The sequence below is a fragment of the Melanerpes formicivorus genome, unplaced genomic scaffold, assembly GCF_026170545.1.
Source record: "Melanerpes formicivorus ecotype bairdi unplaced genomic scaffold, bMelFor1.0.p_v2 SCAF_36, whole genome shotgun sequence".
NCBI lineage: Eukaryota > Metazoa > Chordata > Aves > Piciformes > Picidae > Melanerpes > Melanerpes formicivorus.
The window spans coordinates 142,701-169,690 of NW_027142388.1; the positions used below are offsets into that span (position 1 = coordinate 142,701).

Consider the following 26,990-nt stretch of genomic DNA (forward strand, 5'->3'; position numbering starts at 1 on the left):
CATCACCCTGTAGAATAAACCTTTATTGTCTGGCTGGTGTTGGTAGGTGGCAGTGCAGGCATAGGGACAGTGCTGGAGGGGTGAGTGGTGCAGAGCACGGAGTGCCCTGAGCTGGCAGGAGAGCAGGGGCTGCTATCCCAGCCCTTCCTTGTGCCCCCCACTCCCCCCCTGCCTCCCTGCCCTCTCCACAGCCCACTTACAGGGTGCACGTGTGTGGTGGGAAGCAGGGTGTCGGTAGGGGGCTGCGGAGCTGTCCCCAGGGAGGTGGCACCAAGGTGGGCAGAAGGGCTTCCTTGCAGGGGGCCGACCACTTGTGGCCCAGGCTGGGCTGCACAACCCTGCTTCACCACCAAGCCACACCAGTCCCAGGCCCGAGGGCACAGGTGTGTCCACTCCCTCCCCCAGGGACACGGAGGTTCTGCCCACGGGGCCAGAGAACTCCTGGAGAACAAATAACTTAACAGAGGGGAGCAGGGCAGGCAAAGCCAAGCTGGGGGAGCGTCCCGGGCAGTGCCTGCCTACAGCTGGCTGGGGCAGAGGGAGAGCCAGGGTAGCAGAGGCGTGGGGTTGCCCCGGTGGCAGAACCCCATTTCATTCCCAGTCCCAGGTGCCCCCCGGCCCTTCCTGGGGCAGGCAGCTCCCCCGGCTGCCGGCAGCCCCGAGGGCAGGGGGCAGCAGAGCAGGCTCCTAGCACTCCTTCTGCCTCATGCGCAGCTCGTGGCGCCGCAGGTGGTTGTAGAGGGACTGCACGTAGGTGAAGACACACTTGGCGTCCGGCTTCTTCCCCATGATCATCATATCCTCCACCTCCACCAGGGGCACGCAGTCCGCCAGCATCCTGCAGAGACGCAGCCCTCAGCACCGCCCCTGCCTGGGCTGCCCCGCCCCAGGGGCTGAGACCAGGGGGGACCCCGTGCCACCCAGGGCTTGCTGGTGTTGGGCACTAGTGCCCTCAGCCCTGGTTCGGTTTCTGCCTGCCCCCGTAGTACCGACAGTCCCTGCTGTTCCTGGCACTGGGGAAGGGCACAAGATACCTGCAACTGGGACTGCCTGCCCACAGCCCCTGCCCCACTGGTGCCCTCTGCCCCAGCTTTGGGTGCTGGCAGCCAGCCCCTGCTCATGCTGTGCTCGCCCAGCTCCTCCTGCAGCTGATGCCAGTGCATTGTAGGGCAAGACCAGCGTGCCTGCCCAACTATCTGTGCTGTGTCTCCCCTGCCCCCCAACTCCACCAGCTGCTCCAGGCAGAGGTGTGTGGTGGGGGGGGTCCTCATCACACGCTGCTCCTTATTTCTGCTGCAGGCTCTGGCCCTGCTCTCCTGCCTCCCCCTAAGCTCTGCCAGCATAGCTCCTACACCTGTCCTGGACTGGAGCCCAGAGGAGCTGCCAGCCTCAGGCACAGCACAACTGGAGGGGTGGGCACTGCCTAGTTTGAACTAGCTCAGGACTGGCCTGTGCCTATGACCTCCCAGCCTGGGGTCTGTGTAGGACCCTGGTCCAGCAGCTACCAAGCTTGGGGGGATGCTGGCAGAGCAGCCATGGCTACACCCCTACCTTCACCCCAGCTTCTGCCAGCCCACCAAAGGGGAAGCAGCCCAGCTCTCACCCTGCCTGCAGCACCCAGACAGCTCCCTGGGCTACAGGTGCCATGCCTCTTCCCCAGCTGAGGGCACTTGGGCAGCCATGGCAGAATCCAGCTTGCAGGGGCTGCAGCATGGCTGGTGCTCACTGTATGGTGTCACTGCACCAGAGAGCAGGGCATGGAGGAACAGAGGCCACTTCCATCCTCTCACCCTTCTTCTGGGGGCTGGTGAGCAGGTGCAGAAGCCCTACCCAGGTCCCTGCACCCTTGTCAGGCAGTGTGGCAGATGGCAGCACTCACCAGAAGACAGAAGAGTGCTGAGTACCCCAGGGTGCTGTTGATAATGTCCAACATAACCATGAGTGCCCCGGCACAAAAGGGCTACAGGCTGGCAGCCCTCACTGCATGGCTGGCCCAGCTGCTCTGGCACTGGGACCACCCTCAGGCAGGGGTTCTGCCCCAGTGACAAGGAGCACTGGGCAGCTCTGAGCACAGAGAGCATCTGACCCCCAAGCTGCCACACAACACTCCCCTGAGCCCTCCCTCACCTCCCCAGGATGCAGTAACCTTGCTGCACACCTCAGCACCCCCAGCACAGCATAGCCCAACACAGCTGAGAAGGGACCACCAGCTGGTGCCAGCCCCCTGGGAAACACCAGGGCCAAGGAGAGGAGAGAGCCTCCCAAGCTCAAGAGGTCTGCTGGCACCCTGCCCCCAGCCCCTGTCCCAGCTCTCACAGAAGCTTCTGCTGTGCTGCAGGCGATGGGCTCCAAGCCCACAGCCTGGATTCAGCCACCCTGCGGTGGGGGTGGGCCACGTTCAGGGCCTTAGGAAGATCCCAGCCTGACCTCCAGAGGCTCTCTTTCACTGCCACCTCTGGCTCTGGGTCTGATGGCAAAGCAAGAGCAGTGCAAGGAGAGCAACTCTGCCCATATAAAGCCATTGTTTGGGCGCCGGTGTGCTGCTGGTGCCCGGAGCCTGGGGGAGCAGCAGCTCCAGTGCCAGCTGGGATGCCCCTGAAGACAGGCACAAACACTGCAAGACGAGGCAGGACCCAAGCCTTGAGTCACACTTTCCAGGCTCCCCACTCTTGCCCATATATGAGCAAGCAGCACCTCATGGGCAGGGCCCCCGTGCCCATGCCTGGCTTCCGCTGCAGGGGCTGCAGCCTCCCCCTCTAGCTGGGGTCAGCAGCTCCTGCACACCCCGGGGGGGGGGGGGGGGGTGAGAAGGTGCAAGCAGCAGCAGTGCTGGGGCATTGCCAGGGGGTTCACCTGCACCCACCAGCACTGCTGGGGCTCGCTCTGCCACACGGCAACCCGGAGCGGGACCCCGGCACCTAATCCTGGATCTAGCTCAGCCCGCGGGGAGGGAAGAGCAGCGGCGGCTTGGCTCCTGCTGCTGCCCTCTCCCTGTGGCTGCAGAACCGACAGCCCCCTGGGCTGACACGGCCTCCCCCTCTCCCACAAAGCCCCGCAGGTGTTATACTGTGGGTTCAGAGGCCAGCTGGCTGCCTCTATCCCCGTCCTGGCCGCGACTCGGCCCCTCCAGCCGCCGCTGCCCGCGGCACCCACCGGCATCCCCCAGCCTCTTCCCTAGCCGTGGCGGCTGCTCCCCGGGGCGAGCAGCCAGGCAGCGGGGTGCGGGCAGATGATTTGGAGGGGAAGGTTCTCACCATCGCTCCCGGGGGGGTGAAAATGGGCTACGACTTTTTGGTTTTTACCAGCCCCTTCTGGACCAGGCAGCGATAGAATTCCTGAATGTATGTGTACACACACTTCCAATCCGGCTCGCGCATCCGGACCATGTCCTCCACGTCCAGCAACTGCGGACAGTCTGCGTGCTTCCTGGGGGCAGGGAGAGAGAGGGGCAAGCCAGTGACCACAGCCCAGTTGGGGGAGGGGAGGAAGAAAGAAAACAAAGAGACACAGATCAATGCAGTTCCCACCCCTCCCCGCCCCGCCGGGCAGATGCCGCTCTGCTCTCGCATGCTCTGGGGGAGAGGGGGTGGGGAGCGTGATGCAGGGACGGGGAGGCTCCAGGCACCACCGCACCGAGGCCATTCAGTGAGGTTTGGGGAGCGCAGGGGGCACAAGCAAGGGAGAGGGGAGAGCAGGTGAGTGGCGTGGAGAGGTGTGAGGTCCAGAGGGAAGGACAGATGGAAGAGGAGGAGGAGGAGTGAGGTGTTCTGGCGCCAGGTGCTCGGGGAGCTGGTTCCAGAGCGGAGCGGCACTCTATAGAGCCCTGATATAGAGCTGCCGGGAGGATGGTGGGGGCGAGCCCAGCCCTCCTGCCCAGCTCTGCTTGGAACCGCATGGCACAGCCCTGGTGCAGGAAGCTCGGGAGAGGATGCTCACAAGAGCTGGAGGAGGAAGGACGAGAGGCCACCTGGCTTCCAGGCCCGAGAGATCGATGGCTCTCTCAAGTCCACACACCGGTTCCCCAATTAAGGCAAAAAGTCCATTAAGAGGAGTGCCAAGAGCCAGGCACATGGCCCACTTCTTGCTCCACCAAACAGCACCACGGCACCCAGGGAGCTCCTGCGAGCTCCCAGCTCAAGCCACCACTCTGAGTGGGACTCCCACCGGCCTGGCCCTGCCTCTGGGCAGGCTGCTGGCTGGGAGGAGGAGTGGGTGGAAGAGAGACAGAAGGAAGGAGAGAGGGGCTGGCTGCCAGCCCTTCAGCTGGACGCACTCCCATCTCTCAGCACCCAGGAAAACCAGAAGCAAAAGGGGAAGGGAAAAGACTGGAGAAGCTGCGATGGTGTTTGAGCCCCTATGGACTGTGACAGGAGGCACCTGGCATGGACAAACTCTGCCCTCAGCTCCCCAGGGGCTGCCGTCCCACGCCTGGCACCCCAGCATAGGACACGCTGCCTGTGGCTGGCTGTGCTTGAGGGGCTGCTGCCCTGCCTTTTGGCTGCTCTGCCACCTGGGAAGCCCAGCCACCCACACCCCCCCCTCACCACATCAACACTGGGCCGCGCCGGCTGCATCCGTGCAGCCTCCACTTTTCCCCTGGTGCTGCGGCCTCTGCATCAGGCGGGGAGGAGCAATGCCACCAGGCACCCACCTCCAGCACCACCACCCCTTGGCAGCGAGCAGGAGAGCTGCCATGGAGCCCACTGGAGGGCAAGGGAGCTACATACTCTGCGGAGGAGAAGGCCACCTCGAAGTTGTGTCGCCGGTTCTGGGGTGACAGCTGGCTGTAGTCGAAGGCGTCGGGGAAGAAGTTGTGAACCAGGGCACAGAAGGCCATGCCATCGCTCCAGCTGGATGAGAAGTTCTGGATGTCCACGTGCTGCCGGGGGACAGAGAGTCAGCAGGGCCTGAGCCGCCAGCCCCTAGGGCACGGCGCGGGGAGAGGAGGGTGGCGCTCACCTCGTAGCCCCGGGTCTTGGCTCTGCACCAGTCCAGCAACATCTGCTTGATGCTGTTGGCATTGGGCACACCGCAGCTGGAGGAGCGCTGCACCGTGCCGCGTGCCGCTGCAGGGCCGGGAGAGCTGCGGTGGCAGGGGAGGGGAGAGGGGATGTTAAAATATGTCACACACACCCCTGCAGCTCTCCTGCCCCAGCCCAGCCTCACCTTCCACCCTCTTTCTGCAGCTTCTCCATCATGGCCTTGCGAGCCTGAGAAGCCGATGTCTTGGGGAGGCTCTGAGCTTTCATCAGCTCCTTCTTCTTCTCAGCCTGGCGGCGCTCCAGGGCAGCCAGGCTGCTCTGCCTGGAGGCACTCTCATCCTCACGGTCAAAGATACTGGAGGAGACACAGACAAACCTAAGAGGGCTGGCAGGCAGCCCGGGGATGGGCACAAGGTGGCCTCAGCCCATCGCCAGGCACCACACTTTGGAGACTTCTGTACTGCTGGGGCAGAAGAGCGTGTCCAGAGAAGGGCCACAAGGATGAGCAGAGGGCTGGAGCACCTCTCCTGTGAGGACAGACTGAAGGAGCTGGGGCTGTTCAGTCTGCAGAAGAGAAGGCTCCGAGGTGACCTAATTGTGGCCTTCCAGTATCTGAAGGGGGCCTACAGGAAGGCTGGGGAAGGACTTCTCAGGATCTCAGGTAGTGATAGGACTAGGGGGAATGGAATGAAGCTGGAGGTGGGGAGATTCAGGCTAGATGTGAGGAGGAAGTTCTTCCCCATGAGAGTGGTGAAGCCCTGGAATGTGTTGTCCAGGGAGGTGGTCGAGGCCCCGTCCCTGGAGGTGTTTAAGAGCAGGCTGGATGAGGCTCTGGCCAGGCTGATCTAGTGTGGGGTGTCCCTGCCCATGGCAGGGGGGTTGGGACTGGATGATCCTTGTGGTCCTTTCCAACCCTGAATGATACTATGATACTATGATAAGAGGAGTGGCTTGGGGTTCCCTGCTGGCAGACACATCTGTGTGCCCAGGGAGGCACCCGTGGGGGACCACCAGCGACAGAAAGTGTGCCCCAAGGACCAGGAGGCTTTGGAGACATCCCCACAAGCTACACACAGAGGGTTTATGAAAGCAGATGGCTGACAGGGACTGTTTGGGGCTGGCCCAGGGGAGGCACCCCCAACTCACCTGCCTGTCTTCTTGGAAGAGGAGCTGTAGGACGACTTGGTTTGAACAAAGGTGCTGTTGCCAGCTGCAGGGAGAGAGAAAAGAGAGAGACCTTGGGCAGGAGCCAAGGGAAATGGCACCAGGCAGGCTGGGGGCTGTGCTTCTGCCACAGGCAGCGATGGCTGGGCAGCAGCAGTGCCCCTGGGGTTAGACCCAGAGGATGCCGTGGGGAAAGGGTAGTACAAAGCTCTTACTGTCTGATCTCTTCACGTAACTCGACTCCATGGTTGTGGTACGGGAGGTCTTGGTGCCATCACCTGCAGAGGGCAAGGCAATGAGGCAGGGGAATCAGCTGGTACCAGGGGGCAGTGGCATTCACCAATGCTCACTGCTGCCAAGCCCCCTTTTAGCCACATAGTGCAACAGGAAGAAGCCCCAGAAGGCAAAGCCACAGGCAGGGCAGGCAGAGCCATGGGCAGGGCAGGCAGAGGGGGGAACAGATGGCATGTGCCCCCCAGGCTTAGCAGAGGCCAGTGCAGAAGCAGCAGGGAGCTGGAGCATCCCTCAGCCTCCCCAGGACTGGAGGCACCAAGGGACTGAGAGAGAAGTTTGAGGTTCAGTGTCCACACAAGGCTCCTGCCACCTCGGTGGCAGAACTGGGTAGCAAATCACCAGAGCAAATCCCTTAAAGATGCCCAGACAAGCTCTGGGCTAAGCCACAGGACAAACAGCAAACCTCAGCCCTGACCCCCTCTCCTGTGCCCAGCAGAGAGGAGACAGAGCCAGGAAAAGGAGCAAGAGCAGCCAAGAGGAGCTGTGATGGCACAGCCCCAGGAAACAGTGCCCAGCCTCCCAGGGGGCAAGCATGCCACCTCTGCTGGGCAAGCGAGGCCTGGACACCCCCAGCCCAGCTCGTACTGGACTGCACGAGGCGCTCGGTCTTGGTGACGGTGCTGTGTGCGGAGCCGTCGGCAGACTGGGAGCTCTGCGTGGTGGTGGTCTCGGTGGCGGTACCAGTCCTGCCCACCACAGCCTGGCTCCTCATCTCCTGCAGCCGCTGGTCCCGCTCCTTCTCCCGCTGGTCTGTGAGCACAGGAGGGAGATGGCATCAGCAGCTGGGCATGGGTACAGCAGCCACGGTCCTTGCCACACACGGGGTCCTGCTGGCTGCTGCCAGGCCAGAACTGCTTCGTGGGGCGGATGGCATCCTCGGCCTGGCACAGCCAGGGGTGCAGCAGAAGGCCTGGCAAGTGCCTCCTGCTCCACCACAGCTAGCCAGCCCCACGCCAGCACCCTGCCAACTCCACCCGCAGTGCCAGGGCCAGTACCTCGCTTGCGCTGGCGCAGCTCTCGCATGGCATTTCGGATCAGGCGCCGCTCCTCAAAGTCCGTTGTCTGATCCAGCTGCAGGAGGAAACCCAGGTGGGCATCACCCCTCTACCACCACCTTGGGGTGCCCCTCACCCTTCCCCACGAGCCCAGCAGCAGAGGAGGTACCATCTTATCCAGAACATCTTCATCCTCAATCCTGTTCAGCTCCTCAATGTTCAGCTTGTTCCTTCTCTCCAGCTCCCTTGCCTGGACCTTCTCCATGCCATTGGGCATCTCTGGCTCTAGCCTTGGCACCTGGTGCTGCTCCACCACCACCTCTGGCTCCATCTGCAGAGAAAGCACTGTGCAGATGAACCCCCACCAGCCCAGCTCAGCCATCCTGGCTTTCCCACACCCCCTCACTGCTCAGGCATCAAGCCCCACATTGCCCTGAGGTTTGCCCAGTGCCAGGGCCGCTGAAGATGATGTGCCACATGCGACGCAAGAGCTCACAGCCCGTGGAAGGCCACAGGCATCTGCGGCAACCCAAGCAGGGAGGAGAGCACAGCCTCCTCCACCGCAGCACCCCTGCCCCAGGAGGGCCTGGCAGCCTCTGGACCCACTGAGTGTGTCTGCCAAAACGTCCCCAAATGTTCTCCACCCTCATCACCACAGCCTGCCAGGACACTTCAGCAGGTAGGGGCTGCCCAGGTGCTCCCAGGTTGAGCAGTACCTGGTGCCCAGTAGCGTGGGCAAGGTACTAGTACAGCCAGTGTGTGCCGTCAGCAGCAGGATGGATTGCCAGGGCATTAAGGGACTTAGCGGAGGGAAGAGCTTGTGCAGGAGATCCAAGAGCTTCCCCCGCATCCCAGCGCGGGATCCAGGCCAGCTCGGCCCCTGCCGCCGGAGCACGACCAGAACACCAAGTCCCTTTCAGCACGACCCCCCAGCAATGCGCGGCAGGCAGCAGGCCAGGCCCGGAATAGGGCAGGGAGGCGGCAGGGAGGCAGCAGGGAGGCAAGCAGGGAGGTGCCAGCCCGGGGCTGAAGCACAGCCCCGCCGCACACCTGGCCCCAGCCTGCGCCCTGCCACCCCAGCCTGGCACCCGGTCTATAGCACAGGAGGTAACGCTGGCCGCATGCACCCGTGCCACCACCTGTGCCCCGCCGCTGCTGGGGGCAGGCGGGGGCAGGACAGCTGCGAGCAGCCTCCGGCACGCCGGCAATGCGGAACAGGCAGGCGCCGATCCCCCACCCCCCACCCCCCGCCCCCGACAGCAGCCAGCCCGAACGGTGGCAGACCCCAGCGCCACTGCGTCGCCCCTCTGCGCCATGCCCACAGTCCCACCTCGTGCCAGGGTCTTTGTCTCGGCTCCTGACATCCTTGGGGTCGCTGGGAGCCCTGTGGGGCAGTGCCCCCCTCCTGCCCGCCCGCCTCCGGGGGCTGCCGCGGGGCAGGGCTGCCTGCGCTCACGGTGCTGTCGCTCCGGGAGAGCTGCAGGGTCGATTGCTGGCGAGTGCTGGAGAAAGCGGGCGGGTGGGCCATGGGGCCGCCGGGCTCCTCCGTGCCCTTAAAGTGGGCGCAAGGGTCCTGTGCTTCCAGAAAGAGGGTGCTGAGGTCCTCCCCGGGGCACTCCTGCGGCGCTAGCTGCGGCACCAACAGGTCGAGGCGGCGGCCCAGGCACGCCAGCTCTGCCCGCAGCTCCAGGTGCTCCTCTTCCAGCGCCTGGAGCGTCCGTGCCAGGGGCTCCACCAGCCGCAACGCCTGCTCCAGCTGCCCTTCCACCACCCCCCGAAAAGCTCCCAGCTCCCGCCGCAGCTCGGCCAGCTCGGCCGCCCCGGCCTGCGCCAGCCCCTCCATGCCGACCCCCGGCATGGCTGCGGCGAGCCCTGCTCAGCTGTCCTCTGTCCTTTATAGGGGCGTCGGGGGCACCACCCCCGGCTGGAGGCCGGCCCGGCACGGCTCGGCTCCGCGCCTGCTGGGCTATTCTCGGCGCGGTGGCCAGGGGTCCCGCACAGGGGTGCTGAGGCAAGGCACCAACAACTGGCAGCATTTCTAACTCCAGGACCAGGTGGCTCGGTGAGGGGCAGCCCCGAGCCGTGGGTGGCTGCCAGTGCCCTTGATGCCAGGCTGGGCCGGGAGGTCTGATGGGGCACAGCAGTTGGGGCCTCAGAGGGGATCTGCCCCAGACCACTTCCCTGCTCCAGGCCAGGGACCACCCTCACACCCTTGTGCTCAAGTGCCCTCCCTCCTCTGGCCGACGTCACCCCCAATGCTGCGCCATCTCCACCCCCAGGCTGAGGCAGCCATCAGCCATGATTTATTGGGGGGCCTCCATCCATCCCCCCACGCTGCCTGCTGAATGCCCCAAGGGGAGCAGGTCTGTACCCAACGGGCACGCACAGCACTCTGCCAGTGAGAGGACCTGCTGCTGCACCCCTCTGCTCCCTCCGACCCAGCCCTACCTGGCAGGGCTGCCAGCACCGCTGCCACCTCCTCCTTCTGGCCTGCCCGCCAGGAGCACACCTGGAGGCTGTGTCTCCAGCCAGGCAGCTGATGGGTCTCAACTCCCCCCCCCCTTACTGGGCAGTGCCACTAATACCTTAATGAGAGCCGACAGGGTGCTCAAGCCAAGCCTGCCCAAGCGCATTAGCACCAGGAAGTGCCCCCTCTGCCCACGGGCAGCAGAGCCTGCTGGCTGCTGGGCACTGCCTGCTTCACCCTGGTGAGGGCAGAGCCAAGGTTGGAGTGAGCCCATGGCAAGGGGGTTGGAACTGGATGACCTTTAAGGTCCTTTCTACCCCAAACCACTCTATCAATCCATGAGCAGCGCCTCGGCCGGGGCCAGTGCCATGCCTGCAGAGGCCGTGGGGTGAGCTGGGCACACGCAGGGCCTCCAGAGAGGCAGCGCCACACTTGACATCCCAGCTGCTGCCAAGGCTGCGTGCGCAGCGCCTCACATTACCCTAGATGGCCAGGAGCAGATAAAAGCACTTCAAGGGCTGCAGGCACGGGGGCTGCCCCCTAGGCACACCCAGCCCAGCCACCTCCACCACCTGAGGGGGATGGGGGGTTGGGGAGGGGTCGGGGCTGCACCCCACTCCCACTCTCCCCTCAAAACACAGCAAAAGGATTGCTTTGGTCTTTTTTCCCGGTTGTATCCAAGAATTAATCCCAGTCCAGGGGCTGCTGCTCTGCTGCCATTTTAGGATTGCAAAGCAGGAGGAGGCAAAACTTCATCTTACGACTCCAGATTGGGTCAGGGACCCTCAGGAACTTCCACACCCCCTCCCCCCAGCAGGCTCACCAGTGGCACAGATGTGCTCCATTGCCAGGAGGGAAAACACAGGAGTGGGTGGCAATGAGTTCCCCCCCCCCCGAGTTTCTGCCACCCTAAAGGGTGTTTAAAATAGGAGACAAATAAAAGGCTTCCTGAACCTATCCCTACCCCACTCCTGCAAGCATCTGCATGCAGAGGGCACAGCCCAGGGTGCAGGGGGGTCATGGGGCTGCCAGGGCTGTGCATCCAGGCACAGACCCCAGAGAGAAAAAGTCATCCAGACATCTGCCAGAGCTCCTGCCAGCACCAACCTGCCCACCCCAGCCAACGCTCCCAACTGCACATCCAGGAGCCCTCCCAAGCTGTGCCCAAATGGGACACAGCTGCATGGTACCAGCCCTTCTGGGCACTCACCTTGGTGACATTGGAGCTGATGCTGCTGATGGTGCAGACAGTGGGGGCGCCGCCGGGGACTGTGGTGATGCGGATGGGGGTGTTCCGCAGCCCCAGGGTCACCTCTGCAAGGGTAGCAAAAGGCACAAGGGGTTTGTCTCTAAGCTCGAGCTCAGCAGGCTCAGCTCAGCAGGCTCAGCCTTTTGCCTGGCAGGTGGCTCTGTCTGGGCTGCCTGCCTGCTGCATGTAGCCTGCCTCTGTGGTGGGCACTGATCTCCGGGCTCAGGGGGAAGCCTCTGGGGCAGCCAGGGGACACAGAAGCCAAGGCCCTTCCTCACCACTCTGGCTTTCCTTCCTCCTATTCCTCCCCAGGGAAAGGCACTTTCTACAGTGCTTTATCTGGAGCCAAGGCCCCCTGGCATGAGGGGGTGGCTGCAGGACCATCCTGAGCCAGCTCCATCTGTGTGCCAGGCAGGGCTGGGTAAGGAGCAGCGTTGAACCAGACGCCAGCCAGCAGCAGGGATGGGACAGAGCAGGACAGTGTGGACCTCCCAGGAACAGCAGGTCAGTGGCAAGGAGCATGAACATGGGGCAGAGGATGGGGCAGGGCTGTGGGGACAGGACAAGGTGGGTGCTGGGCAGGGACTCTGGGCACGACGGTGGCAGAGCAGTGGGGATGGGGACAGACCATAGGTCCAGAAAGCCTTCCAGGGCTGAGCTGCCCTGAGCAGGCTACACACTGCTGCCAAAGGGTGAGAGGGCTGCCAGGCATGCTCCTGCCCTCAGCCTCTGCTTTTCTGGCAGTGCCCACGGCTCAGCCTCCAAGCTGTCAGCACCCAAATGCCACTGCTGCTCCTGTGTCCTCTCAGTGCCTGTCTGGCCTACAGCTGCCCCCCTGCCTGCTGGTTTCTACCTGCTCACTGCTGCCCACGCCCCTGTTAGTGCCCAGCAGCCATTCACTCCACTGCCAGACCACTCGTGTCATCCCATCAGGAGCACTGTGGTGCCACTGTTGTACCACAGTGCTTGTGGCCCTGCCTGTGCCTACCTGCTTGCTGGCACTCATGGCCCCCATGGTGGCTGCCACCCCAGCAGGTACCCTTCTGTCCACCTTTCTCAGCCTCACCTCCCTGATGACCACTTGTGCCCTGTGGTGCCCAGCTGCCTGCAGTGCCCAGCTTCCCTATTCCATCTGTGCAACGAGTGTCGTCTGCCCATTGTTCCCAACTGGTCTCCCGATGGATGCCACCTGTGCTGCCCATCCTCCCCCTCCTCCCATCCCATCCCATCCCGCCCCTCCCGTGGGTACCCCAGCCCAGCGCCCACCTGCCCGCTGGCCGGGGGCAGCCACGACGCGGGGCGTGAGAGGCTGGATGCGCCCATCCTTGATCTCGATGGTGAAGTAGGTCTTCATGCCGTCGAGACCGGGGCCGGGGCAAGGACCGGGACGGGGACCGGCACAGACCGGGGCCGGGCGCTGCTCTGCACCTCTGCCGCTGCCGCCCCGTGCGTTTTGAGCGGGGCCCGGCGGGGCCGTGCGGGGCTCCCGCTGCCATTGGCCGGCCCCGGCCCGCCCCCCCGAGCCGCCCGCCCCCGCCGGGCCGGCCGTTGCCGTCGCGGCGCCGAGTGCCGGCCCCGGGCCCGCCGGGGTAAAGCGCTGGGCGCGCTCCCGCACCGAGGCCGCCCGCGTCGGGGCTGCGGAGGGGCTTGGCTCTGTAGGGAACAAGGGGCAGCGGGGGCAGCAGGGCTGCAGTGACCCACGGGTGGCTCTGCCATACGTGCTGCACCTCCCTCTTTGGATCCAGCATGCATGCAGCCCACGGGGGTGCCCTCCATGATGCATGCCGCCTCCCCGTCCCGGAGTGCCCCACCACGCATGCTGCCCACCCCCAGAGTGCGCACACCATGCAGGATGCCACCCCTTGCCTCCAGGCTCTTGCCCACACATGCTGTTTCCCCCCAGGCTGGCTGCTGCCCCATAGAGCTTTTGCCCCTTTGCTCCTGGCTGAGGCCTGGTTGCTTGTGCAGATGACAGACAGGGGGCAAGAAAGCAGGTGGGCAGGCAGCTCAGCACAGGGCTCCTGCCATGCCTGCCCAGGCTGCACCGAGGACCTCCTGCCACCGAGGAGCAGAAAGCAGAGAGCAGAGAGCAGAGGCAGCCGCGGCTGGGACCTTACCAGTGCAGCCAGCAGGGTGCCGGCTGGAGGAGGACTCCTGCTCCCCGCGGTGAGTACCGAGCCGAGCTGGGGTCCCTGGGGCGAGCACTGACACTTGGCAGGTGGCAGGGCAGAGATGCAAGGAAGAGGACAAGGGAGGCAGGGTGAGCACGGGTACAGGCTGCTGTTGCCATCCCCCACACCCTCTTTGGCACAGCACATGCCAGGGGCCCCCCACCCTGTCACCCCACACCCCCCAGGGGGTAGTGCCAAAGTCTGCCAGCACTTGTAGACTGCTCTTGCAGCCTGGGCAGCTGGCACTTCAGTGCCAAGCCATGCCACGGAGACTGGGGTCTGGGATGGATGCTGAAAGATCACCTCTGCAGCCATCAGGCCCTGGCAGAGCAGGGCCAGCCCAGCACTACCTCTGGAGAAGGCAAGGGGGCCCAGGGGCTCAGCCTCCACCCAGGAGGCACCCAGGGTGCGGGTGGGCACTGAACAGGCAGCGCTTTGGCCTGGGGCCAAAATCAGCGATGTCCAAGCTGGGGTCTCAGCCTTTCTCTGGCACCCAGATTTGAGCCCCAAGGTGAGGCAAGGGGGGTCGGGTCCTGCATGTTTCCCTCTGCCCTGGGGCTGTGCCACACTGCAGCCCACCCCCTCCAGCATCCCCCCGGGGGTTCTGCCTTCCCAAGAGCCAACAGACTGCTAGTGCCTGTTTGAGGGAGGGGACCTCCACCTGCAAGGGTGGCTTCAACTGTGAACTCTGACCCTGGGGGGGCAGAGAGATGTTTTCTGGGCACCCCCCCCCCCCCCAGCACAGGGCACAGCTGTGGGGATGTTTTCCCTAGCAGCAGAAAAATGACAGCTGGTGACCGCTGCCATCCCTCAACACTACAGGGAGGACGCTGAGGGTGCTGAGCCCCGGCTGGGCCAGCGAGTGCAGCCCCAGAGGGGGGTCAGGGCCAGCTGGCGCAGGGCTCCTGGCCTTATTGGGACAAAGAATGCAAAAGGCCTGGGTTTGCTGCCGCCACCCATTCCCTTTCATGGCCCTCCTGCTGCCCAGCCTGCAGCTGGGGCACTTGGTAAACAGCCAGCCTGGCACCCCGCTCCCCGGGCACCCAGCCGGGGTCAGGACCACCACCACCACACAGCTGAGCAGCAAACGGCCCCTGGCTAGGGCTGGCCTGGCCACATCCTGCCCACACATTCCTTCCTCAGCCTGTGTGGGCTGGAGTCAGGTCCCCAGGGACAGCTCTGCTCCCCACGCCGCTGGCCGCGCATGCTGCGGGGCAGGGGGACAGTGGGGGGCACCCCCTGGGCAGCACTGGGGGGGGGAGCACAGCCCCAGCACTGCCTCCCTGTGGGGCTGCACTTACCCACAGGCAGCTCCCCACGCCTGCCGGCTGGCCCCACCACTTGGCTGCACACCCTGACACTGAGCTGCACGGAGAGAAAGGGGCACAGCACTCAGCTGGGGGGGCACACACACCCCCACCACGCTGCCTGCATCCACAGGACCACCAGCCCCTGAGGCAGCAGGGCCCCAGCCTCTGCCAGCCCCTGTACCTGGCTGCTCCGGCTACCAGCACTGGGCAGCTGCTCAGCCTGGCTTTGTCCCTCCGTGGGCTCCCGGGCAGGGGCAGGGCTGCCCAGGCTGCCTTCCTTCCAGGCTGTCTGATGCTGCCCTTTAGGCTGGGCAGTGCCCAGGGGGCATGGCTGATCCCGCTCCAACTCCTTGCCACTATCTTCAGGTTCTGGGCCAAGCTCTGGGGCTGGCTGCAACTCCAGGACCACAAGGGTCCCCGAGACCGTGGCTGTGGGGAGAAAGAAGCTCTGGGTGGGGAAAGCCTGTGGCTGCCTGCAGAGCATCCTTGCTCCCACAGCCCCACCAGCCACCTGGCTCCCTTGCCCGCACCACTGGCAGACACCACGCTGCCCTCTTCCTCCTCCCACCCCTGCCCACGGCTGGCCCTGGTGCTGCTCCAGCCCTGGGAATGCTCCTGGGCAGGGCTTTTGTGGGGACTCACCCTGGGTACTGGGTTTCTGAAGGTCTCCTGTAGGCTGTCTGTGTAGCTCCTGCATCCCAGCTGGGCCATGCTCCTGCTCCACTATCTCATCTGGCTCATGGGCCTGGGGAGAGCAGGGGGCAAAAGCCTCATCCCAGTGTTGGACTGCATCACCCTGAATCATCCTTGCTCCCTCATCTGGCCAGGCACTGTGGCCTCTTATGCCACCCAGGTCTCTGCTTCCATCCTGCCAGGGAGGGACAAGCCACCTTCTGCACAGGGGTCACCGCAGGAGGCTGGATGGGGGGCAAGTAGCATCCCCACATCCTGCTGCCTCCTGGGGCTGATAAGTGCCAGGGCATGGAACAAGGAGTTGGCTCTTGCATCCCTCTGTGGCCTCTGCCCTTAGGACACTGTCCAGCTAGAAGCTGGGAGGAGAGACAGCCCCTCCCTACCCAGTGCCCATGCTCCCTTATGCCCCTCAGCCCAGGCACCTTGGTGGGGCTCCATGAGGCAGGAAGCACCCAGTTTTGAATCCCCCTGTCCCTGCCTATGGCACCAGCAGCTCTGCTCAGTGAGCCATGGGATGCCCTGGATGCAGGACCACACACAGCTTACCAGTGTGCCACTAACACCCTCCTGAGCAGGGCCAGGCTGTCCTGCTGTCACCAGCCAGGACACAGTGTGCCAGTCCTGGTTGTGCCAGTGCCTCTAGGAGCACTGCATGGGCACAGGTGCTGATGTGGCTCCAGGACAGGGGAAGGCCCAAAAGGGACTAACCCCTGAGGGGGCACAGAGGAGCCAGGACCCAAATCCAGGGACACCTGCAGCTGCTGTTTAAGGGAAATGCCCTCAGGTTTGGACTAATCAGCCAGAAAGAGTGGGGACAGCCCTGCTGGCTGCTCAGATGTCCCAGCACAGCCAGGATCAGAGGCAGGCTGCCAGCACATCCACATGGGGAAGGCAGACAGTGCTGAAAGGTGGCACAGGGCCACATCCCTCCTGCAGCTTCTTGCCACAGCCCCAGGGCAGGCAGAGGAGGAAGCTGGGCTGAGCAGAGGCAGATGCAGACACTCATGCCTTCCTGCCCAGCTGGGCTGGTACCCATCTCCTCCCCACCCCCTCCCACAGTGGGCATGGTGTCTGCATGGATCCCCTGCCACCAGCAGAGCCACAGTGCCCTATGGGATGTCATTGCCACTGCAGAGGAAACCCCAGGCCTGCCCTTGTTCCTTCCAGCCCTGCCCACCAGCTCCTCCTTCCCCCATCCACAGCTCTCCTCCTTCCCCCATCCAGAGCTCTCACTACAACTAGCGGGCAGCAGCCTCACTCCAAAGTGAGTCCTGGAGCTCCTACCAGGATCACCTGGCTTGGGGAGAGGAGTGCAGACAGCTCAGCTACAGCACCCACACCTCAGGGAGAGGACTAGAGACACCCATAGCTGAGCCCCCCAGCCCAACCCACCACTGCTGGGAGCATGCTGGCACAGCCCAGTTGTGTCCACAGAGATCCCAACTCCACCTACCCCATGGGCTTGTGCCCAGGCAGGCTGGCACAGGAGCCCAAGGTAAGGGACAGGAGGTCGTTGGTGGCCCTGCCTGTTCCGCAGCACCCTCCACACTCACCACTGAGCCCTTGTGCTCCTGGGCAGGGGGCAGCTCTGCAGCACCCCCGTAGCTGCTCTCCTCACGGCCAGGCTCCGTATCGTCCTGTTGGCCGTGCTCCCCATTGCTGCCTGCGGCCAGGGGCTTGGCGGTGCCCTCCCCATGGCTCTCCCTGTGGCCAGCCGGGGCTGGCAGCTCAGTATCGGCCCTCTGGCTGCTCTTCTCCCTGGCAGCCGGGGCTGGCGCTCCGGCGTCGTCCCTGCGGCCGCTCTCCTCCTCCCGGGGCTCAGCGGGGCGTTCGCTGCCGCGCCCGCGCCTGCTCTGCGCGTTCACAGCCAGCGCCGCGGCTGCAGGGGAGGGCAAAGGCGGCGCTCAGGAAGGTGCTCAGGCAGCAGCCAGCTGCCCACAGCCCGCCAGGCTCCCTAGGAGAGCTGCCCCCAGGGCACAGGCGGTGCCTCACCTTCGATCTCTTCCGCCCGCAGCTTGCGGATAGCAGCTCGGATCAGTTTGCGCTCCTCGTACTCGCCCGCTGCCCGCAGCTGCCAGGGAAGCAGAGCAGGGTTACCCTGGCACAGCGGCGGCCCCCCGCACGCCCCGGCCCCGCTGGCTCACCAGCTTGGTCAGCTCCTCCACGTCGGTGATGGCTTCAAGCTGCCGGGACAGGGCGGCCAGGGCCATCTGCTCCTCCTCCTCCAGGCGCCGGGACCTGCACAAGGGGGAGAGCAGCCAGCCAGGAGCTGCCGTGGGTGCTCTCGGGGAGCAAAGTGCCTTCGTGGGCAGCTGGCAAACTCAGGCCAATGGGCACCCTCCTTCCGCCCCCCCCCCCCTAACTGTGCCAAGCTGCACAGTGCTTGCGCTGCTCCCATCCAAACCTGCCCAAGCCACAGGGGGGCCGGGCAGAGGGTGGGCAGCGCCCCAGCCCCACGCTGCACCCACCGTGGCCAGTTCTCTTTGTCGTCCTGCCGGTGGCTGCCGCGCTCCGCCCGGAACCGCTTGGACGCCAGCGCCTCCTCGTCCCACTCCAGCTCCTGCCGCTGCAGCTCCCTGATGGCCGAGCGGATCTGGCGCCGCTCCGCCAGGTCCACCGTCGCCTCCAGCTGGGTGGGACAGGGCAGGGCTCAGCGCTGCCTCTGGCCCCTGTGCTCTCCCCCGGTGCCACCCTTGGCCGGGCTGCCCACGCGGCGTACAATGGGGCTGCCTGTCCAGCGGTGCCCACGCGCGTGGCACACGCTGCCTGGCACTGCCCGGCCCTGCAGGCCAGTGGGCACAGCCCCCCCGGGAGCGGGTTGTTGGGGCTGCCACAGTGGCACCATGAGCTCCAGGCGCCGGAGGGGTGAGGAGATGGGGCCACGTGTACTACCGGTGGTCTGGGTAGCCCCCCCAAGGGTTGGATCCCTGCGACCCTGCCCCCTCATGCCAGCAGCACAGGACAAGCCCTCCCACCCACGTCAGCCCCTGCAGCAGTGAGCATGACAGGAGAGTCTGTCCCCCCACCACCCCTGCATCCTCCAGAGGTGCTGGTTAGGAGGGTCCCAGTAATTCACTGGGGATGGGTTCCAGCCAGCCCCACCGCAGCCCTCTCCACCCTCACTCAGCACCAGGGTATGGCAGGTGGCTCTTGGAGCCAAACCCACGAGTGAGATATGGGCCTAAATCAAAGTCCAACCCTCTATGGGGGAAGCACAGCCATGAACCCCCCCTCAGCTCCTCCAAGAGCATCTCATGGGTGCTTCTCGACCCACCCAATGCTACCCATTAGGACCTGGCATGGGCACCCAGAGCTGCTTCCTGTCTTCCAGACCAGGTGCAGAGCCCTGGCTCTGCCACCAGCCCCAATGTTTTGAGGGGACCATGCACAGGTTGCTCCCCAAGGCGGGTAGAAGGCAGCCAGACCTGCAGGGAAAGGCCAGGCAGGGCCCCACTGCCCTCCCCCTGCCCTGCTGCGGGACCTGGGGGCTGACCCACCGCTGGGAGCCCAGGAGGACATTTCCCATGGAGCTTGTTAAAAATAGACCCCCGTGCCCCAGAGCGGCTGCTGGCAGCGCCAAGCCCTGGCATGCTCGCATCTGCGGCTGGCCGCGGGACAAGAGCATCAGGCCCCTCCCTTCCAGCCCCCTGGGCCACCCCCAGCCCGCCCCCGGCCCATCCACCCCGCCCCCAGCTTCTGCTGCAGTATGACCCCCGGGCTGAGCAGAGCTGAGGTTCCCAAACCACAGCCTAGGGGCACAAACCACTCTGCACAGAGCCTCCAGCCAAGCCATCCTCCTCTGCCCTCCCCACTCAGTCTGGGGACCGCCAGGGTACGATTCCATGCTGGTGAAGCCAGCAGGCACAGAGGTGCCACACAGCAGCCCAGCCATGGCCAAAGCCGTGGTCCTTCAGCCAGGAGCATCACCAACCAGCAGGGCAGCCAGCTCTGGGCCAGCCCAGCGCTGAGGATTCCTGCCACTGGGGAGAGCCACTTGAAGCTGGGGTGATGCCTCTCACTCTCCAGGCCCACGCCATGCCAGCTGGCAGTGCCACCCCTCCCAGCACACTGCAGGTGGTATTCCACAGCAGCATGAGCCTGGAGCTGAGGCCTGAAGCTCCCTGGGCTCTTCTCTGGAGCTGGCACCTCTGCTGGTGTAAGAGCAACGGCATGAGATTGAACACATCCAAGTGCTGGGTTCTGCACATTGGCCACAACAACCCCAGGCACAGCTACAGGCTGGGGTCAGAGTGGCTGAGAGCAGCCAGGCAGAGAGGGACCTGGGGGTACTGGTCAATGGTAGGCTGAACAGGAGCCTGCAGTGTGCCCAGGCAGCCAGGAGGGCCAATGGCATCCTGGCCTGCATCAGGAACAGTGTGGCCAGCAGGAGCAGGGAGGTCATTCTGCCCCTGTACACTGCACTGGTTAGGCCACACCTTGAGTCCTGTGTCCAGTTCTGGGCCCCTCAGTTTAGGAAGGAGGTTGACTTGCTGGAACGAGTCCAGAGAAGGGCAACAAAGTTGGTGAGGGGCTTGGAACACAGCCCTGTGAGGAGAGGCTGAGGGAGCTGGGGCTGCTTAGCCTGGAGAAGAGGAGACTCAGGGGTGACCTTATTGCTCTCTACAACTACCTAAAGGGAGGTTGTAGACAGGCAGAGGTTGGTCTCTTCTCCCAGGCAGCCAGCACCAGAACAAGAGGACACAGTCTCAGGCTGTGCCAGGGGAGGTTTAGGTTGGATGTTAGGAAGAAGTTCTATACAGAGAGAGTGATTGCCCATTGGAATGGGCTGCCTGGGGAGGCGATGGAGTCACCATCACTGGAGGTGTTCAGGAGGAGACTTGACAGGGTGCTTGGTGCCATGGGTTAGCTGTTTGGGTGGGTTGGATTGGTTGATGGGTTGGACAGGATGATCTTAAAGGTCTCTTCCAACCTGGTTTGGTTTATTATTAAGTTTATTATTATTAAGCAAGGCAGTGGGCAGGAAGAGCAGGAGCTGCTGTGCTGCCGGGCAGGGGGCATGCTGGGGAGGAAAGCAGCCTGAGCCTCCCAATCCCCATCTGCACCAGGCCTGCCCTGGGGCAGCTGCCTGCACCCTGGGGATGCTGCCAGGGACAGGGACACAGCTGCCATGATGAAGGCACTGAGACAGAGACTTCCCTTGGCTGTTCCAGCAGGGCTAGCAGCCACTTTGGCCAGCCAGGGAGCCCAGCACCACCATCTGTGGGGTGGCAGCAATGGGCTGGGAGAGTGAGGGAGCCTGGAACAACCCAAAACAAGAGGCAGAGGTCCCCGCATCAAGCATGGCTCTGCCTGCAGCCCTGGAAAGGCCTTGAGGACAGAAAAACTCTCCCCTGCATGCTGGGGGGCTGCAGCCCTGCTCTGTCCCTAGAGAAGCTACTGGCAGTAGATCACAGAATCACAGAATAGTTGGGGTTGGAAAAGCCCTCCAAGAGCATCCAGTCCAACCACCACCAACCCAGCACCACCATGGCCACCAAACCATGTCTCCAAGTGCCATGGCCACAGGGTTTTGGAACACCTCCAGGGATGTGGCCTCCACCACCTCCCAGGGCAGCCTGTGCCAACCCCTCACCGCCCCTGCAACAAAGAAATTTTTCCTCATCTCCAACCCAAACCTCCCTTGGCACAACCTGAGGTCATTTCCTCTCATCCTATTGATGGTGACCTGGGAGAAGAGACCAACCCCAGCCTCACTCTGACCTCCTCAGGGAGCTGTAGAGAGCAATGAGGTCTCCTCTCAGCCTCCTTTTCTCCAGCCAAACACCCCCAGGTCCCTCAGCTGCTCCTCCCCAGCCCTGTTCTCCAGACCCTTCTCCAACTCTCTGGATCTGCTCCAGCCCTCAATGTCCTTCTTTGAGTGAGGGCCCAGAACTGACTCCAGGATTGGAGGTGTGGCTTCACCAGCACCCAGTCCAGGGGCACCATCACTGCCCTGCTCCTGCTGCCCACACCATTGCTGATTCAGGCCAGGCTGCTGGTGGCCTTCTTGGCCACCTGGGCACTGCCGGTTCATCTTCAGCTGCTGTCAACCCCCAGGCCCTTTGCTGCTGGGCAGTTCCCAGCCCCTCTGCCCCCAGCCTGGAGCATCAATGGGGTTGTTGTGCCCCAAGTGCTGGACCCAGCCTTTGGGTTTGTTAAACCTCATCCCACTGGCATCGACCCATGGATCCAGCCTGGTCAGAGCCCTCTGCAGAGCCTCCTGCCCTCCAGCAGATCAGCACTGCCACCCAGGTTAATGCCATCTGCAAACTGCCTGAGGGCACCTGGATGCCCTCACCCAGATCATTGATAAAGATGTTAAACAGGACTGGCCCCAGCATGAGCCCTGGGGGACACCACTGGTGACTGACATGCAGCTGGACCTAGCTCCATTTCCCCACCACTCCAGTCAAGCACCCACCCACCCCAAGCCATGGGCAGCCAGGTTCTGCAGCAGGATGCTGTGGGAAACTGTGACAAAAGCTTCACTGGAGTCAAGGTAAACAATATCCACAGCCTTTCCCACATCCACTGAGCAGCTCACCTCGCTGTAGAGGGAGATCAGGTTTGCCCAGCAGGACCTGCCCTTCATGAGCTCATGCTAACTGGGCCTGCTCATCTGGTTGCCCTGCACGTGCTTCACAACGGCACTCAAGATGACCTGCTCCACGACCCTCCCTGGCACCGAGGGCACACTGACAGGTCTGCAGTCTCCCAGGTCCTCCTTCTGGCCCCTGCTTGCTGATCTCCAGATGGCTCAGTTCTGGCAGCTGGGTCAGGGTAACAGTGGGGGTGTGGGGTGGGCAGCAACTCTAGGACCCAGAAGTGTTAGGAAACATGACAGGACCCTTGGAGCAGAGGACAACCTGGCACCCATGCGCTGCACAACACAGGTCTGCCCTGAGCAGGAGGCTTTAGCTGGGGCCTGACCTGTGCCCAGTCCCGGAAGGCTTCTCCCACAGGAGGAAGATCAACAGCAAGGCAGGATAAAGAGCCTGGTCCCAAGCTCATGTCAGCTGGAATGAGAAAATGAGTGGCTTTGGAGGCTCTGTGACCAGTGGCAAAGGGCAATGTGCTGGAAACCGCAGCTGGAGCCAGAGGGTGGTCAGGGCACAGCCAGCGCTGCCGGCATGGGCAGGCCCAAGGACCAGCACGTGCCAGAGCTGCGCTGGCCCTGCCTAGCCAGCAGCAAATTGCTGGTTACAAGCAAACCCCTCCCTGGCACACGCTCAGACCAGCTCTGTGGAAAGAGTGCTGGCAAGGCACCCGTGGGCTACTTCCCGATGATGTCCAAGCCCAGCAATGCTCCTTCACGCAGGCTGTAATTAGCCCTGCACCCATCCCTCCCTCCCTCCCTCCAGCCTCCTGAAGCAGCTGAGCTCAGAGCACTTGGGAACCTGGCCACAGGGAAACTTCTCTGGGCGCAGGAGCCAGGCACATCAAGCACCTCAAGCAGCCAGCAAGCTTCACTGCCACCTTTGGAAGGAGCAACAGGCAGTGAGGCTGCCTCCCAGGCAGAGGACAGCAGGGAGGACAGCTGGGTGATGGATGCAATGTTCCTCAGGGCCACTGAAACCCTTCCCAAAGGCCAGCAGGTGCAAGAAGGTGACCTCTTGGATGTGACTTTCCTAGCTCAAGCCTGCCCTGCCCCTGCCTGCAAGGGGACTTGCATCCTGCCTGTCCAATTAACCAGGCTGAGACCTGGAGGGGCGAGGAGAGGGAAGCATTTCCCAGCCCAGGGTCAGCAGACAACAGCCTGGAGTTCAGCACAGCCTTGTGTGCTCAAACAACCCCCAGCTTTCAGACATCCAGCTAAGGGTCACCCTGCAGCAGCACCCACCCTGTTCCCCACAGCTCCTCCAAGTCCTGGTCACCTCTTGGTGCTGCTGCACCACAAGTTCATCCCAACTGGCTTCGCTGGGGCTGGAGTCCCAGCAGGCAGCTGGGAAGGGAACTACACGGACGCCTGTGGGAGGGACACAGTGGGTAGAGGTTCCACAGCAGCTCCCAGCCCGGCCAGCACTGCAGCAGTCCCAGTGAAGGACTGCAGGGACCTGCCCCAGTGTCCCCAACCTCCTTCTTCCAGGAACCCCAGGGACATCACACACGGCTGCTAAGGTCTCACTCGCTGGAAGAAAGGAGGAGGAGAAACAGTTCAGAGCAGAAGAGCTGGGAGGAAGCGGTGGGAGAGGCAGTTTTGCCTTATATGGGCTAATAATCCTCTTCCAGCCCAGCGCAGCCAAAACCTAACCAGAAAAATAATTCCTGCACTGCCTCACGTCAGCTTGGAACAGGCTTTCCCCAGCCCACGCCACACGGGCACAGGGAGACTCGAGTACGAGCAGGGTGCTCTGGGGATGCGAAGCCCCAGCGGGTCACAGACAAAGCCGCGTGGGTAAGATTCAACTCCCCAGACCCACACCCCAGCCACATGAGTTTCATCTCAGCCCCGAGACCTCAGCCGGGACAGCACTGGAGCACCAGGGGAGCAGGGAGCAAACCCAGACTGCCCATACCCACACCTCCCGGGTCCCTGTTGTCTCTAGTGCCATCCCACGGAGAGCGGCTGGGCTTCTAAGCCCACAAGCAAGGGGCAGGTCTGCGCGTCCTCGCCCAGCGCAGGCTGAAGGTGGCACGTCAGGAGGCTCCGGCAGGGCAGCGCAGCCCCCGTCCCGATGCCCTGCCCATGGCCTGGCACAGCTCCCGCTTCCCGCCGCTGCCGGGCACCCCGACCCTTTCCTGTTCCCGCGGACGAGGCCTTCCCGGCTGCGGCGGCTTCCTGCTGCAAGCATCCCAGCGCCGGGACACCCAGCGAACCCCGGCCACCAGCCTGCGGTGCCCTGGGGCTGGAAGAAAGGTGCTACCCAGAGCTGGACAGCTGCCGGGCACAACAGCCCTGGCCGAGCAGGTCAGAGCCTTGCGGTCAGAGCCTGGCACCCAGAGCCGCACATCTAGAACACATCCCCCGCCAGCCCCACACCCGGCCCCAGTAGCCAAGGCTCGGCTCCGGCTCTTACTCCAAGGGGAACGAACCGGGCAGGGAAGCGACTCGGACGTTGCTCCAGCAGCTGCCGCCCAGTCATTCGGGCACCGAGCCTGGGGAGCAGCGCATGGCACGGAGCCAGCCCGCGGGCAGCGCGGGAGCAGGGCGCCGAGCCGGATGGCAGTTGGCACCCGGAGAGTGGCGAGCAGGTAACGAGCGAGCGGCAGGAAACGCCTCAGGCCGGACCCCCCCGGCCCAGAGAGATGGAGCCACGGGACAGATGGCACAGCCTGGGCGCAGGGGCGAGCAGAGAGCCGGGGCGGCAGGGCCAGAGGCTCTGGAGTCACTGGGGCGCGACAGGGGTTGTGCTGCAGATCGCCCGTGCCCGAAGCTCCGACCTAGGCCAGCTCGGGCCCCTCCAGGTGCCGCTTGCCGGGGATCCCCCCAAACAAACCCCGCAGCAGCTCCGCCCGGGATCCCCTCAAACAAACGCCGCAGCAGCACCCCCGCCGCCTGCGGAGCCTCAGACGGTACCCCCGGTACCGCTCAGCCGCCGGACCGCAGCCCGGCTGCCCGTTCCGCCCGCGCCCCGGACGCTCCCCGCGGCTCCCCGCTTGTCGGGGCACGGGGAACCGAGGCAGCACCGGTGGGCATGCACGGCGCCGCTCCCCGCAGAGCCTCTCACCAGCTTGCGCAGGGCTCCCTCGTCCATGCCGAGCAGCTTCTCCTGGGACATTTCTGCCGCTGCCGCCGGCCCCGGGCTCCGCGGTGGCCGCACAACAAAGGGCGGCCGGTGCGATGCGACACCAACCCCACTCCGCCCGGCCCGACCCGACCCGATCCGCCGCTTCCCGCGCCCGGCCCCGCCCGCCGCCGCCGCCGCCATTGGCTCCTGGCGCCGGGACCGCCCCCGGCCCCGCCAGGCCCCGGCCCCTCGCGGTGGGCCCGCCGCCGGCGGGAGTGGACATGGTTCCGGTACCTGCTGCAGTCCCGGTGCTGCCGGGGCTCGGGGGCCGTGCTCCCACCCGTCCTGCCCGGGGCCCAGGGACGCTGCCGCGGGGTGCGGACCGAGCCTGGCGGCGCCGCCGGAGGGTCGCACCCCGGCAGCACTGGAAGGGTACTCAAGGCTTGGAACAGGCTGCCCAGGGCAGTGCTGCAGTCACCATCCCTGGAGGGGTTTAAGCAGCTGTGGAGTTGGTGCTGAGGGACCTGGCGTAGGATTGACCCTAAAATGGGTGTTGGGTTGGACTGGATGAGCTTGGAGGTCTCTTCCAGCCGGATGTGTTCTGTGACTCTGTGCTGGGCTTTCTGCGCAGCCCCCCGGCACGCTGAGCCTTGCTGCTAGAGCAGCCTGGGGTGCGCAGTTCTCAGCACACGCAGCAGCGTTTCTCCTGCTCCCGCTCGCCTGCACCTCTCCTGGTCTCACTCACCCCAGGGAATGACTCAGATCCTCACAAGGCCGGTGCAGCAGGGAGCCTACAGCTCTGCTTTGCTCCAGGCAGTGCTGGCTGGGGCTCCCCAGGGAGCCTGCAGCCAGCCCGAAGCAGCCTCGGGAAGCAGACCCCCTGCTGCCCGGGGAAGTGGAGAGGACAGGGGAGTTAGAAATCCCTGAGGGAGCACAGGGATTGGCTCCGGGTCTGGCTATGATGAGAGCAGGGAGGGTGCAGGGCTGGTGCCCAACACCTTGGCACCTGAAGGTGTGATCTCACCCAGGTGCACAGGGCAGCAGATGGGCAGAGTGCCCAGCAAATGGCACAAACCTGTACTAGTCAGCAGGAGCCTGAGCAGGCACAGGGGTGACTGGTTCCTCCCCACCAAGGGGAGGAGGCTGAGTCCTTTTGGGTCCACTGGAAGATGCTAAGCATGATGTTAAATACCAGGGATGGAATTTTATTGTGCCAGCCTGGGGACTGGGCTGACTCAGAGTGGGACCATGCAGACCAGGGTAGGGACCTGGCTGCAGTGCCAGGCAAGGAGAATTCATTCTGGTTTGAGCCTGTGGCCTTTCCCCTGGGCATGCCAACAGCGGGGCACAGACGAAGGAGCTGCCCTGCCAGTGCTACCCTGGCAGCACAGACCTGCTGGCAGCACAGGGCTATGAAGGCTGCTGGAGAAAGGAGGGTCCCAGGATCCTTCTCTTTCTCCCTCCTCCTGCCTGCTTCAGGAGCATGCAGAAGCTTTTGGGGCCTCATCCTTTTCCCTCTGGGAGCATCTGACACCCACAGCTCTGTGCTGCTCTTGCTCTCCTCACACTCAACCCCCTGTGACCACCACTCCCAGGATCACCAATTGGCTGGGCCTGGCTGGGCCTAGGCAGAAGGGACCTGGCACTCCGTGGGGATGCATGGGCCAGTGACCACCCGTGGCTGACAAAAGCAGCTGGACATGCTTGGGGAAAAGGAGGAGGGTAGCTCTTGGCTTCACTGCCCATGGCCAGCATGCATCAGCCTGACACTGCCACTCCTCTACCTGTTGACAACAGGGCAGCTGCCAAGGAGCACCAGGCTGTTACAAACATGACATCATGCTGGCTCATCTCAGGGCTCTCACAACTGCTTCCCAGGGCACCCCATGGCAGAGGGCCCTAGTAGCGCTCAGGCACCAGGACAAGGCAGCAGCATCTCTGACTCCCTGGCTTCTGTGCCTTGTCCTTCCTCTTTCCCTCCTGGGGATTCCTGGATG

The 26,990-nt window shown here is 64.0% G+C and overlaps 1 protein-coding gene across 4 annotated transcripts; it reads right to left on the bottom strand.

Annotated features, from left to right (window-relative positions):
* SMTN (smoothelin) lies at window positions 1-25,128 on the bottom strand. 4 transcript variants are annotated; one of them, XM_068157123.1, is made up of 22 exons: window positions 24,994-25,128; window positions 17,794-17,954; window positions 17,470-17,563; window positions 17,318-17,396; window positions 16,879-17,204; window positions 15,275-15,377; window positions 14,814-15,061; window positions 14,624-14,687; window positions 13,269-13,361; window positions 12,418-12,804; window positions 11,113-11,216; window positions 8,766-9,008; window positions 7,605-7,766; window positions 7,436-7,511; window positions 7,026-7,190; window positions 6,362-6,424; window positions 6,129-6,192; window positions 5,167-5,337; window positions 4,960-5,083; window positions 4,728-4,879; window positions 3,255-3,426; window positions 748-838 (listed from the first exon to the last, which is right to left on the bottom strand). In XM_068157123.1, the coding sequence occupies exons 1-21, from the start codon at window positions 25,042-25,044 to the stop codon at window positions 3,282-3,284; spliced, it is 3,075 nt and encodes a 1,024-aa protein (XP_068013224.1). In that variant the 5' UTR covers window positions 25,045-25,128; the 3' UTR covers window positions 748-838; window positions 3,255-3,281. The 4 variants fall into 4 exon arrangements, with proteins under 4 accessions (XP_068013223.1, XP_068013225.1, XP_068013224.1 ...); XM_068157122.1 differs by lacking the exon at window positions 3,255-3,426 and having other exon boundaries at window positions 1-838; XM_068157125.1 differs by lacking the exon at window positions 8,766-9,008.
* Window positions 25,129-26,990: the final 1,862 nt, after the last annotated feature.

Excerpts from the sequence above, each read along its gene's own strand:
- SMTN (XM_068157122.1), bottom strand. The coding sequence starts at position 25,044 with ATGTCCCAGGAGAAGCTGCTCGGCATGGACGAGGGAGCCCTGCGCAAG. Across the intron at positions 11,217-12,417 it reads TGCCCCCGGCCAGCGGGCAG|AGGTGACCCTGGGGCTGCGG; the intron begins GTGGGCGCTGGG and ends CTACCCTTGCAG. Across the intron at positions 6,425-7,025 it reads CGAGCGCCTCGTGCAGTCCA|GTGATGGCACCAAGACCTCC; the intron begins GTACGAGCTGGG and ends TGCCCTCTGCAG.